The sequence below is a fragment of the Chiloscyllium plagiosum genome, chromosome 7, assembly GCF_004010195.1.
Source record: "Chiloscyllium plagiosum isolate BGI_BamShark_2017 chromosome 7, ASM401019v2, whole genome shotgun sequence".
Taxonomy (NCBI): domain Eukaryota; kingdom Metazoa; phylum Chordata; class Chondrichthyes; order Orectolobiformes; family Hemiscylliidae; genus Chiloscyllium; species Chiloscyllium plagiosum.
In genome coordinates this window covers 90344960-90360043 of record NC_057716.1, presented here as the reverse complement: position 1 = coordinate 90360043, position 15084 = coordinate 90344960, and the positions used below count along the sequence as shown (strand labels likewise).

The 15084-nt window shown below is 41.9% G+C and overlaps 1 protein-coding gene across 5 annotated transcripts in view; it reads left to right on the top strand.

Moving 5' to 3' along the window:
* The window catches only part of gli2a (GLI family zinc finger 2a), a 401106-nt gene that overhangs the window by 234846 nt on the left and 151176 nt on the right, over window positions 1-15084 (top strand). For all 5 annotated transcript variants that reach the window (XM_043694210.1, XM_043694206.1, XM_043694208.1 and 2 more), the window contains one exon: window positions 13545-13650. In XM_043694210.1, the coding sequence (XP_043550145.1) occupies window positions 13545-13650 (106 nt within the window). The remainder of the gene's footprint in view (window positions 1-13544; window positions 13651-15084) is intronic.

The window sequence follows — 15084 nt, the reverse complement described above, 5'->3', positions numbered from 1 at the left end:
TGAATAGGAAGGGTTTGGAGGGATATGGGCCGGGTGCTGGCAGGTGGGACTAGATTTGGTTGGGATATCTGGTCGGCATAGACAGGTTGGACCGAAGGGTCTGTTTCCGTGCTGTACATCTCTATGACTCTAAGTGAGTTGATGCCTGTGCAGGTCAAGGTATCCACTCATGTCGTCCAGCAGATATTTGTAAACTCATTGCTAGAACTCCAGAACCCTGCATTAGTGAGGTCACCGAGGCTTCTATTTCCTCCACTTGTCTCTTTCCATCACTTACACCAAGACCTGCACTGAGTGGGGTGGGTGGGAGTTGAATGTGTCCTGGGGAGAGAGGGGTGCATGTGGGGGATGCTGCCAATCAACCTGGCACCTTAACAGCACCCTGTCATACCTTTCCATTTGTTTTTAATAAGCTGGTCAAGGAATAAGCTATCGTATAGCCTACTCATTACATTAGTGCTGATGATTCACAAATATGTAATAAAGAAAACTAAATGTGACCCACTACCTTCCTAAAGAACAGACAAATATTTACACAAGGAGTTGTCTGTGGCAGAGTCCCACGTGGTTTGCAGAAGAGTATTCTTGTTCTGACGCGTGGTTTTCGTGGAATTTCCCCTTCGGAATAATAGCTGTCAAATGATCTTCTTTTGCAAGAGCAAAATCACTTCCTTCCCACTTCACCTAGTAAATAACCTGGTGGTTCAAAGGGATGAAAATACCACTGTTAGAGCGAATCACGATTTCCATTTTTTTTCAAGCGCTTGTCAGCTTTGACTACCCAAGTGCAGAATAGATTGAGGTTTGATGTTTCTTCAGCTGGTAGTGATCTTCCTACCTCCTTAGCATTAAATGATACCCCACCACCAGCTACAATTTGGCAGTTTCTGCTTGTCATCCAGAATTGCTCAAGTGGATTTTTTAAAGAGAAAGATGTGTACTGGTGTTCAGAGTTCATCCCCAATTTTGTGAAGGTTTTAGGAGGCACTGACCACAGCTTCAGAATGCACATCTCCTGGGCGTAAGACGCTGAACGCAATTTTCAGTACAAATAGTGCTCCATGCATAAGTGATCCATGGCTGATGCCACAGATTAGCGGGAATATCACTCCATACCATATCTAACCTGGGAGTGCTGATGTACTGAGATGGATAATGGGTCTGAATTTAAAATGAACATCCTTGTCTTCAATCCCTCCATGGCCTCATCTCTCATTATTTCAGCAAACTACTCCAGCCTGATAATTCTGAGAACTGTGCCATATTCCAATTTTGATCTTGCAGATCCACAATCTTAATCACTCCACAGTCTTCAGCGATCTGGACCATTGACCCTGAAATTCCTTCCTTAAACCTCTGTCCACTGATCCTGCCTTCTTGGAGTGTTACTTAAAAACCAACCTCTTTATGCAAGTTATTGGTCATCCAAACTCATTTTTTTTTCTGTGGCTTGATGTTTATTTTACAACACCACAGTGAAATGGTTTGGGATGTGTTGGAAGTACTGCATAAATTCAAGCAATTGTTTAAAAAGCAGAGAAAAATGTTCATCTCAAGCACTGACAATCAATCTTTTACCACTTGACATACAAAAATTCCCCAACATCAGTTAACAAAAGCAAGGCTGAGATTTCTGTTTTTCATTATTCTGACTTGGGAAATGAAGTGGTTTGGTTTCTAGCACCTTTAAAGAATCAAGGAGAAATTATCACAAACAATCTCTTGCCACTTTTTGTTTGATTTCTGATAGCCAGTTATGCGAACAGCCATGATTTCTTTGAATACCTCAATGTTCTGTCACTGAAAAATGACCTGGCGCATGGAGCCAGTTCATGTATTGTTAGGACAGATGCCAGTTTATTCTTCAGGAATTTCCTGTATGAGCCTCATTTCCTCTATTCCCCCAACTGAGCCAGAAAAGCTTTTTAATTACACTAAGAGGCAGCCCCGTAGGATATTATTATTGTCTGGCGACTTCCTGACAAGGTTGAAGTATAGGACACCAGTGTGCTTATTGTAGAAATGCGAGTGTCAGAGGAAGGGGAAAGAGATACATTGATCTTATCCACTCCTTGTGATGTAGGTGCTAACCCCCATTGTGAAGATGGAATGAAAAGACTCGAGACTAAATGCAGATACACACTTGTCATCTTTTAAAAACAAAAAAAGTCCAGGCTGCTGGTATGCACAACATAAAAAGGTCACCTTTTCAGAAGTTTTGCAGTCACAAACTCGCAACCAACTATAGCTGCTCTTGAGCTGTCTCTTCCTGACTACCAATGCATTGCATTCCATTTGTGAATGCCGTAAGGGATTTGCCCTGGTAAATCAGGTAAATGTAACCCTTGAACCCATGAGAGTGCTTTGCTTTTGTTCATCTCTATAAGCCAGAACAATGGAACTGTCTGGGTGATGAACTAAGCTTTCTTTGTAAAATCCCTCTGATTACAGGACCTGCTAACCCACAGTGGCCAATCAATGCTGCCTTCCATTCTGAAGAGACTGTTAAGAAGATCCCTTACTGTCAGGAATTTTCTGTTCCTTTTCGCTTCTTTAATAATTACTGTGAAAGGGAGTATTTAAATATGGAATGAAGTAAAAATGGAATTGATATTTATGTTTTCCCCACTTAGGGATGATTTAAAACACAACAGAGAAGACATAAGGTGGGAGGACTTTATGCAAACTCCAGTTGTATTTCATTTTTCAGAGTTTTACATGTGTTTGGCAGCTAAGACTGTTTAAGATTTTGTGTTCACGGAATTCCTAAACAGTGGAATGTTTACCGTGGACTGTCACTTCTTGTTGGATCAACTCTAAAAGGCGAAATATTTATTATAGATTTTGTCACCTCTCTTTGCTGGGTCAATCCTAAAACGAAAAGTGTTTGCTATAACGTCTCTCATTCCAGCTTGAAGGGTCAACCCTAAAATGAGGAATGTTTGCTGTAGGATTTGTAATGGCTAATTCTTGGATTAATCCAAAAACATGAAGAGGGTTTGGAGTGGCTATCTTTCAACAAAATTTGAGAATGAGGAATAATTTTGATAACTCTTTAATCCCTAACTCTAGCATCTATGCAGTTAGAGCAGATTGGTTTGAAATCGACAGTGTTTGTGTTACAAGACCTGTTGTGCTCAGCTGAAGTGACAATGTGACAACTTCAACGTGGAGTTACATAGCATTCAGGGCACAAAAACAGGCCATTTGGTCCATCTAGTGTGTCCTACTACATTTCCTCTTCTGAAGCTACTATAATAACAATGAATTTCCTTTTCCATTGGATGCTTAAAAGCAAAATATTAGGAATGCTGGAGATCTGAGTTAAAAATAGAAAGTGCTGGAGAAGCTTAGCAGGTCCAGCAGTATCTCCAGGGAGAGAGTCGAGTGTGAAACAAAATTAGCTTTTCAATTCCGATATGATGGCTGTTGCCATACTTACTGAGTTTCTCTAGCATTTTATATTTTAAATCTAGCTTCCCCTTGAGTACTTCTCTCCAGTTTGTCCCAGCCCCTCCCATGTGGTTGTGAGCTCCACATTATTACCACTGTTTTGGGTGAAGATGTTGTTTCTGAATTCCATCTTGGTGGCTATCTTATATTGATGGCCTTTATATATGCACAGAACGAGATATATAAGTTCTTATATTTGTGGCATCATAAGTGATAAGTAACATTCACACCAACAAATTCCAAGCAATGACCATCTCCAATAGAGACAATCTGATTCCCACCCCTTGACATTCAATGGTGTTACCATCGCTATCAACATCCTGGGGATTACCATAGACCAGAAAACACAACTGAACTCACAACATAAACACAATGGCTACAAGAGCTGGCCAGAGACTAGGAATACTGCTGTGATTTTCCCACCTCTGAACCCCCAAAGCCTGTCTACCATCTACAAGGCACAAGTCATGAGTGTGATGGAATACTCCCTGCTGGCCTGGATGGTTGCAGGTCCAAGAACACTCAATAAGCTTGACACCATCCAGGACAAAGTAACTGCTTGACTGGTATCACATCCATAAGCATTTAGTCCGTCCACCACCGATGGTCAGTAGCTGCAGCTTGTACTAACTACAAGATGAACTGCAGAAATTCACCAAAGATCCTCAGTCAGCATCTTCCAAACCACAGCCACTTACATCGAGAATGACAAAGGGAACATGGGAACATCACTACCAGCAAGTTCCCCTCCAAACCACTCATAATGCTGACTTGGAACTATAAAATCAGAGAATTTTACAGTGGAGAGAAAAGTCATTCGACCCATTGTATCTGCAGCAGTTCCTCAAAGTGCTACCCAGCTAGTCCCATTCTTCAGGCCTATCTCTATAGCCTTTTAAATCCATCACTTTCAAATATATATCCAGCTCTCTTTTGAAACCTCCTATGGGACCCACCTCCATCACTCCCCCATTTAGCACATGCCAAATCCTAACATCTCTCTGAGTAAAAATATTTCTCCACACCTCACTCCTAGCTCTCTCACTGACAATTTTGAAATTGTGACTCCTTGTTACTGACATACCAATGAGTGAAAGCAGAAAATTTGTCTTTACCCTGTCAAAGTTGTTCATAAATTTGAACACCTCCTTTTAATCTTCTCCGTTCCAGGGAGAATAAGCCTAATTTCCCTAATGTTTCCTTGTACCTAAAATCTCTCATTACTGATACTGTTTCAGTAAATCGTCTTTGCACTCTCTGCAGAGCTTTAGCATCCTTCCTTAAATAAGGTGCCCAAAACTGAACACAATACTCTGAATGTGGGCTGACCACATTTGTAGAGGTGTAGTATCACTTCCTTGCTTTTATACTCTATGCCTCTATTTATAAACTCATGGATCCTATAGTCTTCTTAACAACTGTTTCAACTTGCCTGGCTACCTTCAGAGAATTGGGCAAGTGAACCCCGAGGTCCCTCTGCTCCTGTATATCCCACAAAGTTGTACTGTTGAGCCTGTATTATCTCTCAGTGTTTCTTCTCTAACATTTCATTGCATTGAGTTCCATCTGCCAGATGTCTGTCCATTTGACCAACTTGTCAATGTCTCTCTGAATTTGTTCAGCATCATCCTCTCAATTCTCCTGAGCTTTGTTTCATCTGAAGTTTAGAGATTTTGCCCTCAACACCTATCACAAAATTGTTTATATGAATTAGAAGTAGCATGTGTCCCAACACTGATCCCTGGGGAACACCACCTTTACCTCATCTCCAATTTGAGAAATGCCCATCCATACCTACCCTCTTTTAGCCAACGTCTAATCCATACTGCCAAGGACTCATCAATCCCAAATTTCTTATTTGCTAACCAGCCTGCCATATGGCATCGTATCGAATATTTTCTAAAAGTCCAAATATACAACATCCACAGCACCACCCTCCTCCACTGCCTGTGTCACCTCATTATAGAACTCAATTAAATTTGTCAGACATGGCCTGTCCTTGAAAAAGCCGCGTTGACTGTCTTATGGCAACTATGTATCATTGTTCCTTCACTATCGCTGGGTCAAGATCCTTTAATTCCCTCCCTAAGGACATGATGGGACAACCTACAGTGCATGGATTGTATCATTTCAAGAGGCCAGCCCACCACCACCTTCTCAAGGGCAACTAGGGATGTGCAATAAATGCTGGCCAGCAAGCGAAATCTATATCCCACAAATGATTTTTTTTAAATCAAGGGGTATGAAAGGAAACCAAATACATGGAAATCACATAGAGAATCACCATGATCATGCTGAATGGTAGTGCAGGCTTGAAGGGCTGAATGACCTACTCCTGTTCCTAGGTAAAAACAATGACTGCAGATGCTGGAAACCAGATTCTGGATCAGTGGTGCTGGAAGAGCACAGCAATTCAGGCAGCATCTGACTACGCCTGTTCCTAGTTTCAATGCTCTCTTTTACAAGAAGCCAACATTGTGTCTGTGTCCACTCTTAAAATATGCATAATTTTAAAGACCATTATTAGGTCACTCCTTAGCCTTTTTTCAACAGAAACGTAAGCTAGGCCACCCATCCAATATTTAGCCATGCTTTTCCAGTGTTGTACATGGAAATCTCTTCTGCTCCCTTTCGCTCTGTATCTTTGGTTATATGATAAGGAGAACTGCACACAACACACATCAGTCGGTCCAACCAACATTAGGTAAAAGTTTAGTGTAACCCCATCTTTTCATTTCATTTCTATGAAAATAAAGCTTATCCCTTGCTTTGTTTTTGCTAACGCTGTGGTATAACTTCTAGTGATCAATGTATTTGTACTTGGATCCCTTTGACCCTCTATCCCACCTAGAGTAGTAGTTTCCAAGTGATAAGTGAACTTTCTCTTCTTTTGCCTTTGGTGACTGTTCAGGTTGCATTGCAAACTCAGCTCTATGTGTACACAATAGCCCCCGATAGCAGCCATAAGTGTGAGGCACTGATGCTTAGTTGCCAATGATGTGAATAAGCCATATATCAAGTGTAAATGCAACATGAAAGTGCTTGTCACGGTTTCACTAGGCCCAGGTTCTCTGAAAGCCACAGCTCGCTCACCTTCAGCATACCTGTTCCCAGACCAAACATTGAGTGCAGAAATTTTCTTGCCTTCAGCAATAACTTGACTGTGATAGTTGGGAGATTCTGTTTGTTCGATTGAAGTAGACTGAAGGTGAAGATATTTACAGGGAAACTCTACCTGGCACAGGTCAATATTTATCCCTCAACCAACATTGCTGACACAGTTTATCAGTTCATTAATGTTGCCTTGCTATTTGGGAAATCTTATCATCGGATTGTTACAGGACACCAGTGATTACACTACAACAGTCTTTGTTTCACTGTGAAGTTTAGGACATTGTGATCATGAAGATGCTGACAGTCTTTTCCTTTCCAACACCTTGGTAACAATCGATACCCAGGAAAACAACCTCTTGTCTGTCTGGTTTTATATTGGAATCAGCAATTTAAATGAGATAAAGTCCATGAGACCACTACAGTTCCTTCATGGTCAAAAGTGAATCAGCAGTTGGGATGTCTGGAGCAAAAGCGAATGCTGGAAATCTGAAATATAAACAGAGAAACTCAGCCGGGCTGGCAGCATCTGTGGACAGAGAAGCAGAGTTAATGTTTTGAGTCTGGTATGACAACCAAAGAGTCACAATGGACTCAAAATGTTAGCTCCGTTTCTCTTTCCTCAGATGCTGCCAGACTTGCTGAATTTCTCAAGAATTTCTGATTCTTATTGGAGCAGAAACACTACTAGTTCTAAGCCAGCAATCAAAATAATTAAACCTTAGAGTCTTGGAAAGTCATAGAGATTTACAGCATTGACAAGGCCCTTCAACCCATTAGGTAAAACTAACATAGCCAACTGCCAAAACAGATCAGTCTATTTTTCAATTGCTCAGATAGCATGGTAATAAGTATTACAACAATTTTTCTATTAATGCAATGGTTTGCTGATCATGCCTGTCACATAACACATGACCAAAGCCCCATATTTTTGGTTCTCAATTAACCTTGTCAATGACACAAGGTTAAATATGATTTAAAAAGAAAAAAATGCTTTGATACCAACTGTCAGTGTGTGTGGCTTTGTTTTCTTTTTGCTTCATCTCTTGTGCCATTAGCTTAGCGTTACTTTGTGAAAGGGTTAAGAATTTTTAAGAAGGATGAGCCTCTGAGTTCTTTCTCATTTCACCCAGTTTGCATTGTTTTCGAACTTGGACTCTGAGCCCATTTCAGGTCAATGCAGCGACAGGTGCTCACTGACCTGTCACCTCAGGCTGTAAATCAAACTGATTTGCAGCGTTCGAAAATCAGAGGCTGATAAATAGCCTTCTGAATTCAGAACATGAGTGTGGAGCTCCCTGAACATGATCAGCTTCGAGCTGTTCTTTTGGTGCTGTGCTTAAACATGCCAGTGGAGCTGTGGGGTGGCAACTTAATTGCACAAATACTCACAGCGTGCTTCTTTAATCTTGATCGTTGCTTGAAAGAGGAGATCAGTGAAGTGGAGGGATAAATAGAAAATGGGTACGTTTTCTGAGGAAAAGCACAGGGACAACCTTTAGAGTACTGCGTACAATTCTGGTTGCCCCTCTATAGGAAGGATTTTGTTAAACTAGAAAGGGTTCAGAAAAAATTTACAAGGATGTTGCCAGAATTGGAGGGTTTGAGTTATAAGGAGAGGCTAGAATGACATTTTTTTCCCTGGAGCATCGGAGGCTGAGGGATCACCTTATGGAAGTTTATAAAATCGTGAGGGGCATGGAAATGGTGAATGGCCACGGTCTTTTTCCTAAGGTGGCAAAGTCCAAAACTAGTGGGCATAGGTTTAAAGTGAGAAGGGCAAGATTTAAAAGGGACCTGAGGGGCAACGTTTTCACACAGAGGGTGGAGCATATATGCAACCAGTTGCCAGATGAAGTGGTAGATGCAGGTACAGTTACAACATTTAAAAGACATTTGGACAGGTACATGAATAGGAATGTTTAAAGGGGTATGGGCGAAATCAAGGCAAATGGGGCTGGATCAGTTTAGGATATCTGAGTTGGACTGGAGGGTCTGTTTCCGTGACTCTATAACAAGAGCCCCACAAATAATCGACTGACCACAATGCTGTTGGATGAGAACTTGCTAGAGATTCAGAAATTGGGAGATTTCATTGATGGCAGGCTGCTGCAAGAGTGTGAGGTATCAAAATGCTTCTTTTTAAAAGTGGGAAGGGAAGATTTATTTTCATTTCCTATAATAAGCCACACAGAGGGTGGTGAAAGTCAGGAACTCCCTTCCTCCAAAACATGGTGGAAACTAATTCACTTTTAAGATTTCAAACCATGCACTTGAAAGCTTTTTGTTGGACAAAACTTTTGAAGAACATGAAGCCAAGGTGGAATTCAATTATGAATCAGTAATGATCAAATTGAACGTAGGAACAAGGTCAACTCTCATTCCCATTTGGCAGAAGACCATTTGGTGTAATGAACATCGAGGTTATATAGTCACATAAAGAACAGGATGGAGTTCAGTTTTTCAAGCATCCTGTTATAAAATGATCTCATGTACAAGTAACTGACTTCAGTTTTTTTTGTCAACATTGTCGTTTCATGAGTCGTTGTCACCAGCAGTTCAGGAAGGGCACGTACCTGTTGGTAAAGTTCACCAGGTTTGGGAAGGTTGGTTGTCCGCGACAGTGCTCAGTCATTGCAATACTGATCATGCCTGATGAATTGTACACTGATCTGAAAGCCCCACACATACTGTCGTGGAAAACTGCATTGCCTTCAAATCTCCCCCTTCCACCACTGCCTGTAATGCCTAACCTGCCAAAGCACTCACCATTTTCCTTGGGGTTTTCAGATTAGAATAAGTGTGACCTTTTTCAAAAAATTCTTGTGTGAATAGTAACTAAGGAACTGTTCTGTTTACCAGTGAGTGGAGAGTCAGTAATTTATGGACAATGCTTTAAGATAGGTGACAGATAAAGAAGAGGTGCTAAACTGGCTAGAACTCCAAGTAGAGAAGCCACTAGGCCCAGCTAGGTGGTATTCTAGCTTAGATTACTTTTAGATTAGATTATTTACAAGTCCACACCGACCCTCCGAAGAGCAACCCACCCAGACCCATTCCCCTACATCCAACACTACAGGCGATTTAGCGTGGCCAATTCACCTAACCTGCACATCTTTGGACTGTGGGAGGAAACCGGAGCACCCGGAGGAAACCCCCGCAGACACGGGGAGAATCTGCAAACTCCACCCAGACGGTTGCCTGAGGCAGGAATTGAACCCAGGTCTCTGGCGCTGTGAGGCAGCAGTGCTAACCAATGTGCCACCGTGCGCCCGTTTGCTGAAAGAGATGGCCTGGCAAGTTGAAACAGTTATTAAGAAGGCTTATAAAGGCGTAGAGTATCAAAGCAAGAAAGTGATGTTAGATCTTCACGAATCGTTGATCACACCTCATTTGGAGTATTGTGTTCTATTCTGAGCACCTTATTTGAGGAAGGATGCTAAAACCACAGAGAGAGTGCAAAGGAGATTTACCAGAATGAGACCAGGAATGAAGATTTTTAGATACAAGGAAAGATCAGAGAAATTAGGCTTATTCTCCTTGGAGCAGAGAAGATTAAGAGGTGATCTTACTGAGGTGTTCAAAATTATGAACAATTTTGAGAAGGTAAAGGAGGAGTTTCAGTTTCCACAGGTTAACATGTCACTTACAAGGGGTCAGAATTTCAAGATTGCCAACAAGAGAGTTAGGAAGGACATAAGGAGAAACTTCTTAACTCAGAGAGATGTTAGGAATTGGAATGTACTGCCTGCGAGAGTGGTGGAGGTGGATTACCATAGGAGGTTTCAAAAGATGGATACATATTTGAAAGTGATGAATTTAAGGGGCTATAGAGATAGGGCTAAAGAATGGAATTAACTGAGTAGTTCTTTTGGGAGCGGATGCAGACACGAAGGGTTGAATGGCCTCCTTCCGGACTGGAGAAAGTGAGGTCTGCAGATGCTGGAGATCAAAGTTGAAACTTTATTGCTGGAACAGCACAGCAGGTCAGGCAGCATCCAGGGCAAAGTTGAAACTTTATTGCTGGAACAGCACAGCAGGTCAGGCAGCATCCCGGACTGTAACATTCTGGAATTTTACATACAACACAAAACTAGACCAACTGGACCATGCCAACCAGATTTCCTGAGGTAAACTAGTCTCTTTTGCCAGCATTTATCTCAATATCCCTCTAATCTTGCCTATTCATATACCCATCTAAATGTTTGTTAATTGTTGTACTTGTACCTGCCTGTACCACATCCTCTGGCAGCTCATTCCATACACACACCATCCTCTGCGTAAAACGTTGCCCTTCAGGTCTCTTTTAAATCTTTCCCCTCTCACCTTAAAACTGTGCCCTTTAGTTTTGGACTCCCCTATCTTGGGAAAGGACCTTCCCTATTCACCCTATCATGATGTTATAAACCTCTATAAGGTCACCCTTTGACCTCCTATGTTCCGTGGAAAAATTGTCGTAGCCTATCCAGCCTCTCCTTATATCTCAAACCTTCCAGTCTCAGTAACATCCTCACATCCTTGTAAATCCTTTTTGCATTCTTTGCAGTTTAATAATATCCTTCCTATAGCAGGGTGACTAGAATTGGATACAGTGGCAAAACAACAGCCAGTGGGGAGAAATGATATTTTTTACACAGTGAATTGAGATAATTGAGATTGAAGGCTGATGATAGCAAATTTAACGATTTGGATATTTACATGTAAACTAGAATCACACAAGGATGGGGGGAAGGAACAAGGGTATGGGATTAATTGCCAAGCTACTTCAAAGAACTGATACCTTGTAAATGGACTGAATGGCCTCCTATGCTGAATGCAATATCCACGTAATATCTGCAAGTGAATGCCATTTCCTAGTATTTATAATCTCTGTCACTGCTAGTTGCAAATTAAACACAAATCAACAACATTCCACACAAAGTTGAAGCAATCACATCTTATGTTAAACTTTGCGTACTCCAAGAAATTTCTTCAAGCCTTTACTTTTCATGGTAATTTTTCCCAAATTCATGTTAATAATCCTTAAGTATTTTGGCCAATTTTTATTTAAAAGTGTAACTTTTAAAGTCTTTTCTGTGAAAACAAAGAATGTATTTTCCCTTAGGAAGTGCCAGCCCATTGTCCATTCCAGGTTCTGTACACATTACCAGGTCAAAACTACACACAGTCTAGCCCAAAGTTGACCTGAGAGACAAGGAAGGTTCAGCTTGAAACAGTTAAGCACACTGTGTGCCGAAGAGGGTTCACTCTGACGTGGTCAGTGGTACAGTGTGTAACTGGGAAAGGTTCACCCTTGGTTAATCAGCTGGTGTGTTCCCTCTGAGCTGAACTCTACCACTCCACAGTTTGCTTTAACTCACTCAACTGTCATGTTTCCATGACCTAGTTCTGACAACATTTTTCTCCCAGACCTCAGTAGCCCGTTTGCTGTTTTCATGAGATTAATTCACTTCTGTTCTTCGCTCTGACCATTGCTAATGGTGTATGCACGTTGAATAAAGCTGTTTTTTTTTGCACCCCCTCTGTGGCTGGTGCAGCAGAACAGAGGTCTATTGTAATGGTGGCTTCACATATCCACAAGTGGCCAGACCCTAAGCCAATTGGTTTGATATGGTTTGCGCTGTTGGAGCTACAGAGAGGGCTTGACCTGTCTGACAGTGGGCAGTATTAGAAAAAGTGTGAATCCAACCAAATTCTTATTTGTTCATCAGACTGCATGAAATGCAGTATTGGGTCAGAACAATTTACTTGACACAGAATAGATTTAATGTCCTCACTCATGCCTTTACCCTATGTGACTTGTATCATCTAGTGTTGCCTCTTGTGATCACCTGTAGTGAAATTCTGAACCGTATCAGAATTGAGCTAAACAAGCCTAGGAATGGTCAGCCTTTTGTACCACACTGCACGAAATGGAGAGAGAGATAGACAGAGACAGAGAGAAACTATAATGCTTAATTTTTCGAGCCTTATGTAAAGACTGATTGAGCTGCTGTTCACGATTAAGATGGCTGTCAGTCTCTGAATGTGGCTTGTACTTTGACAGGTAAACATTAACACTGAGCTGAGCAGAGCTTACTGAACTATCAAAGCAGGAGATTGTATGATAAATGAAAAGCTGGGGGACTCTAATACATTTTGCTGTGCTTCAGCAGTTTCAATAACCAAAGGGTAGTCATCATCTGAAGTATGGGCAGAGGCAAGGAAGAGTTGACAGAGGGCTGTAATTTACTTTATAGCCACTTCAGCTGAGATGCGCTGAACCTCACATACTATTTCAGATGTAATTGGGCTGTGCTTGATGTAATGTTTTTGAACGTGATAACTCCGAATCCCCCATACTTAATCCCCCAAAGATTTAGGCATCATCTGTCTGATTAGAAGCAGCTGAAGTGGCCTCTGGTTGTAACAACCCAATCCTGCAGGAATCTCCATTAACATCCATACTGCAGGGTGCCAGCTGAAGTTTTACTCCTTCCCCACACAACCCTGCCACTGCCCCCAACACTTCCCCCTGCCCACACCAACACATACACACACACACATACACACACACGCATATACAAACCTTCCCAACTCAGCACTGGATCAGCTCCTGCATTCAGCACCAATTCTGACCTCTGCTTCCACTCTCCCAGCCCTGTCATGTTCTGTTTGTGTGTGTTGCACCAGTTCCTTTCGCACTTTCTACCATCTTTTAGAGTTCAAAGCATGTGTAGCTGCAGGTCTTTGTCAGAAACCCAGTTGGAGGCCTTTAATGTTTGTGATGTAGGAACGCTGTGAATGACTTTGATTATTTATTAATTCTGCTTCTCTTGTCTGATTCAGCCAATAGCAAACATGAAGCTCCTCATCTGTCTTTCTAGTGAGCATACTCCTGTTCTGAAATATCTACAGCCTTATGGGAACCGTTGCCTTTGAATGTTATCTTTCCACTTTATACTGCACTTTTTTTTAATGCCTGTTTTTCTTTATTTCAGCCTCGCACCACATTTTCCCAGCCTTCCACACGCCCATACCGATCGATATGCGGCATCATGAGGGGAGATACCATTATGAGCCTCACTCCATCCACGCCATTCACGGGTAGGTAAATGCTGCAAATGTTGGTTGTTTATCAGGATTGTATCCTTCTCACTTCTGATATGATGTTTGCACTTCATTGTCATTAATTTCCTTCTCGTTGCACAAGTTGTTGGACATTGTGACAAAGCACATCCATTGGGAAATGGGGAAACTTTACTTGCTACACATTTGCTGATGGCTGGTGGCCAATCCATGAGAGTCAAGGTTAATACTGAGGAGTACCATGAGCAGCCCCCACTACAATGATGTGACATGGATTTGTGCGCAGGATAGCTCAGGATCTTGGAGGAGTGAGGCGTGACAACCAGATCCTCCTCGCTGTCTTTGAAGCAACGTCTTTCATTATCAATGTAACCTGCAAATAAAAACAAAGTACTGTGGATGCTGGAAATATGACACAGAAACAGAAATTGCTGGAGAAACTCAACAGGTCTGGCACCATCTGTGGAGGAAAAGCACAGCCAACGGTTCAAGTCCAGTTTTGAAGAAGGGTCACTGAGCCCAAAACATTGACTCTGCTCTTCCTCCACATGTGCTGCCAGACCTGCTGAGTTTTTCCAGCAGTTTCTGTTTTTTGTTAAGCTGTAACCAGTTGTTCACGTGTAATAAGTTACATCCTGCTCAATAAATCTTCTAGATTCCACAAAGTGGTTTTCCACTGCCACACAAGATCACATTGGTGTGTGCATGGTGGACAGCAAACCTGCCAGGTGGCAAGATGCAGACCTGCATTAGCTGCACATGTGACATGGTGAGTAGCAGTGGGGCTGCCTGACATCTGACATGTTGGCAACAAGAGGCAGTCTTAAAGCTTTTCAGCAACCTCAGACTCAGCTTTAAGTCACCTACTTATGTAGCCATGGATCATCATCCTGGTGGCATGCATCGGTCGAGAGGTGATGCCACCATTTTGCACTTTTGTCAGTCTGCCCCCTGGCAGGCAATATAGGACACTCTTCAGGTATGCAACACTCGTCTATTCTTTGAACATGCTGGAGCCAGCGAAGTCACATTTGCTTGATGAGCATTAACACATTTAGGAGCTTTATCTTGAAAGGACTGTTTCATTGATCACTTTTATTCTTCACGAGATAACCTAAATGTGTCACGAACAGCAAAGGTGAAAGTCTTGATAATTGTAAATTATTTTTATTCATTTATGGGATGGGGGCAGTGTTAGTTGGTCATCAATTATTGTCCATTCCTAATTGCTCTGGAGGAGATGGCCTTGAGCTACCTAGTTGAACCTATGCAGGCTTTGGAATATAGATAGATAGTGCTATTCAGAGGGGAGTTCCAGGAGTTTAATTCAAATAAATGTGAGGTGCTGCATTTTGGGAAAGCAAATCTTAGCAGGATTTATACACTTAATGGTAAGGTCCTAGGGAGTGTTGCTGAACAAAGAGACCTTGGAGTGCAGGTTCATAGCTCCTT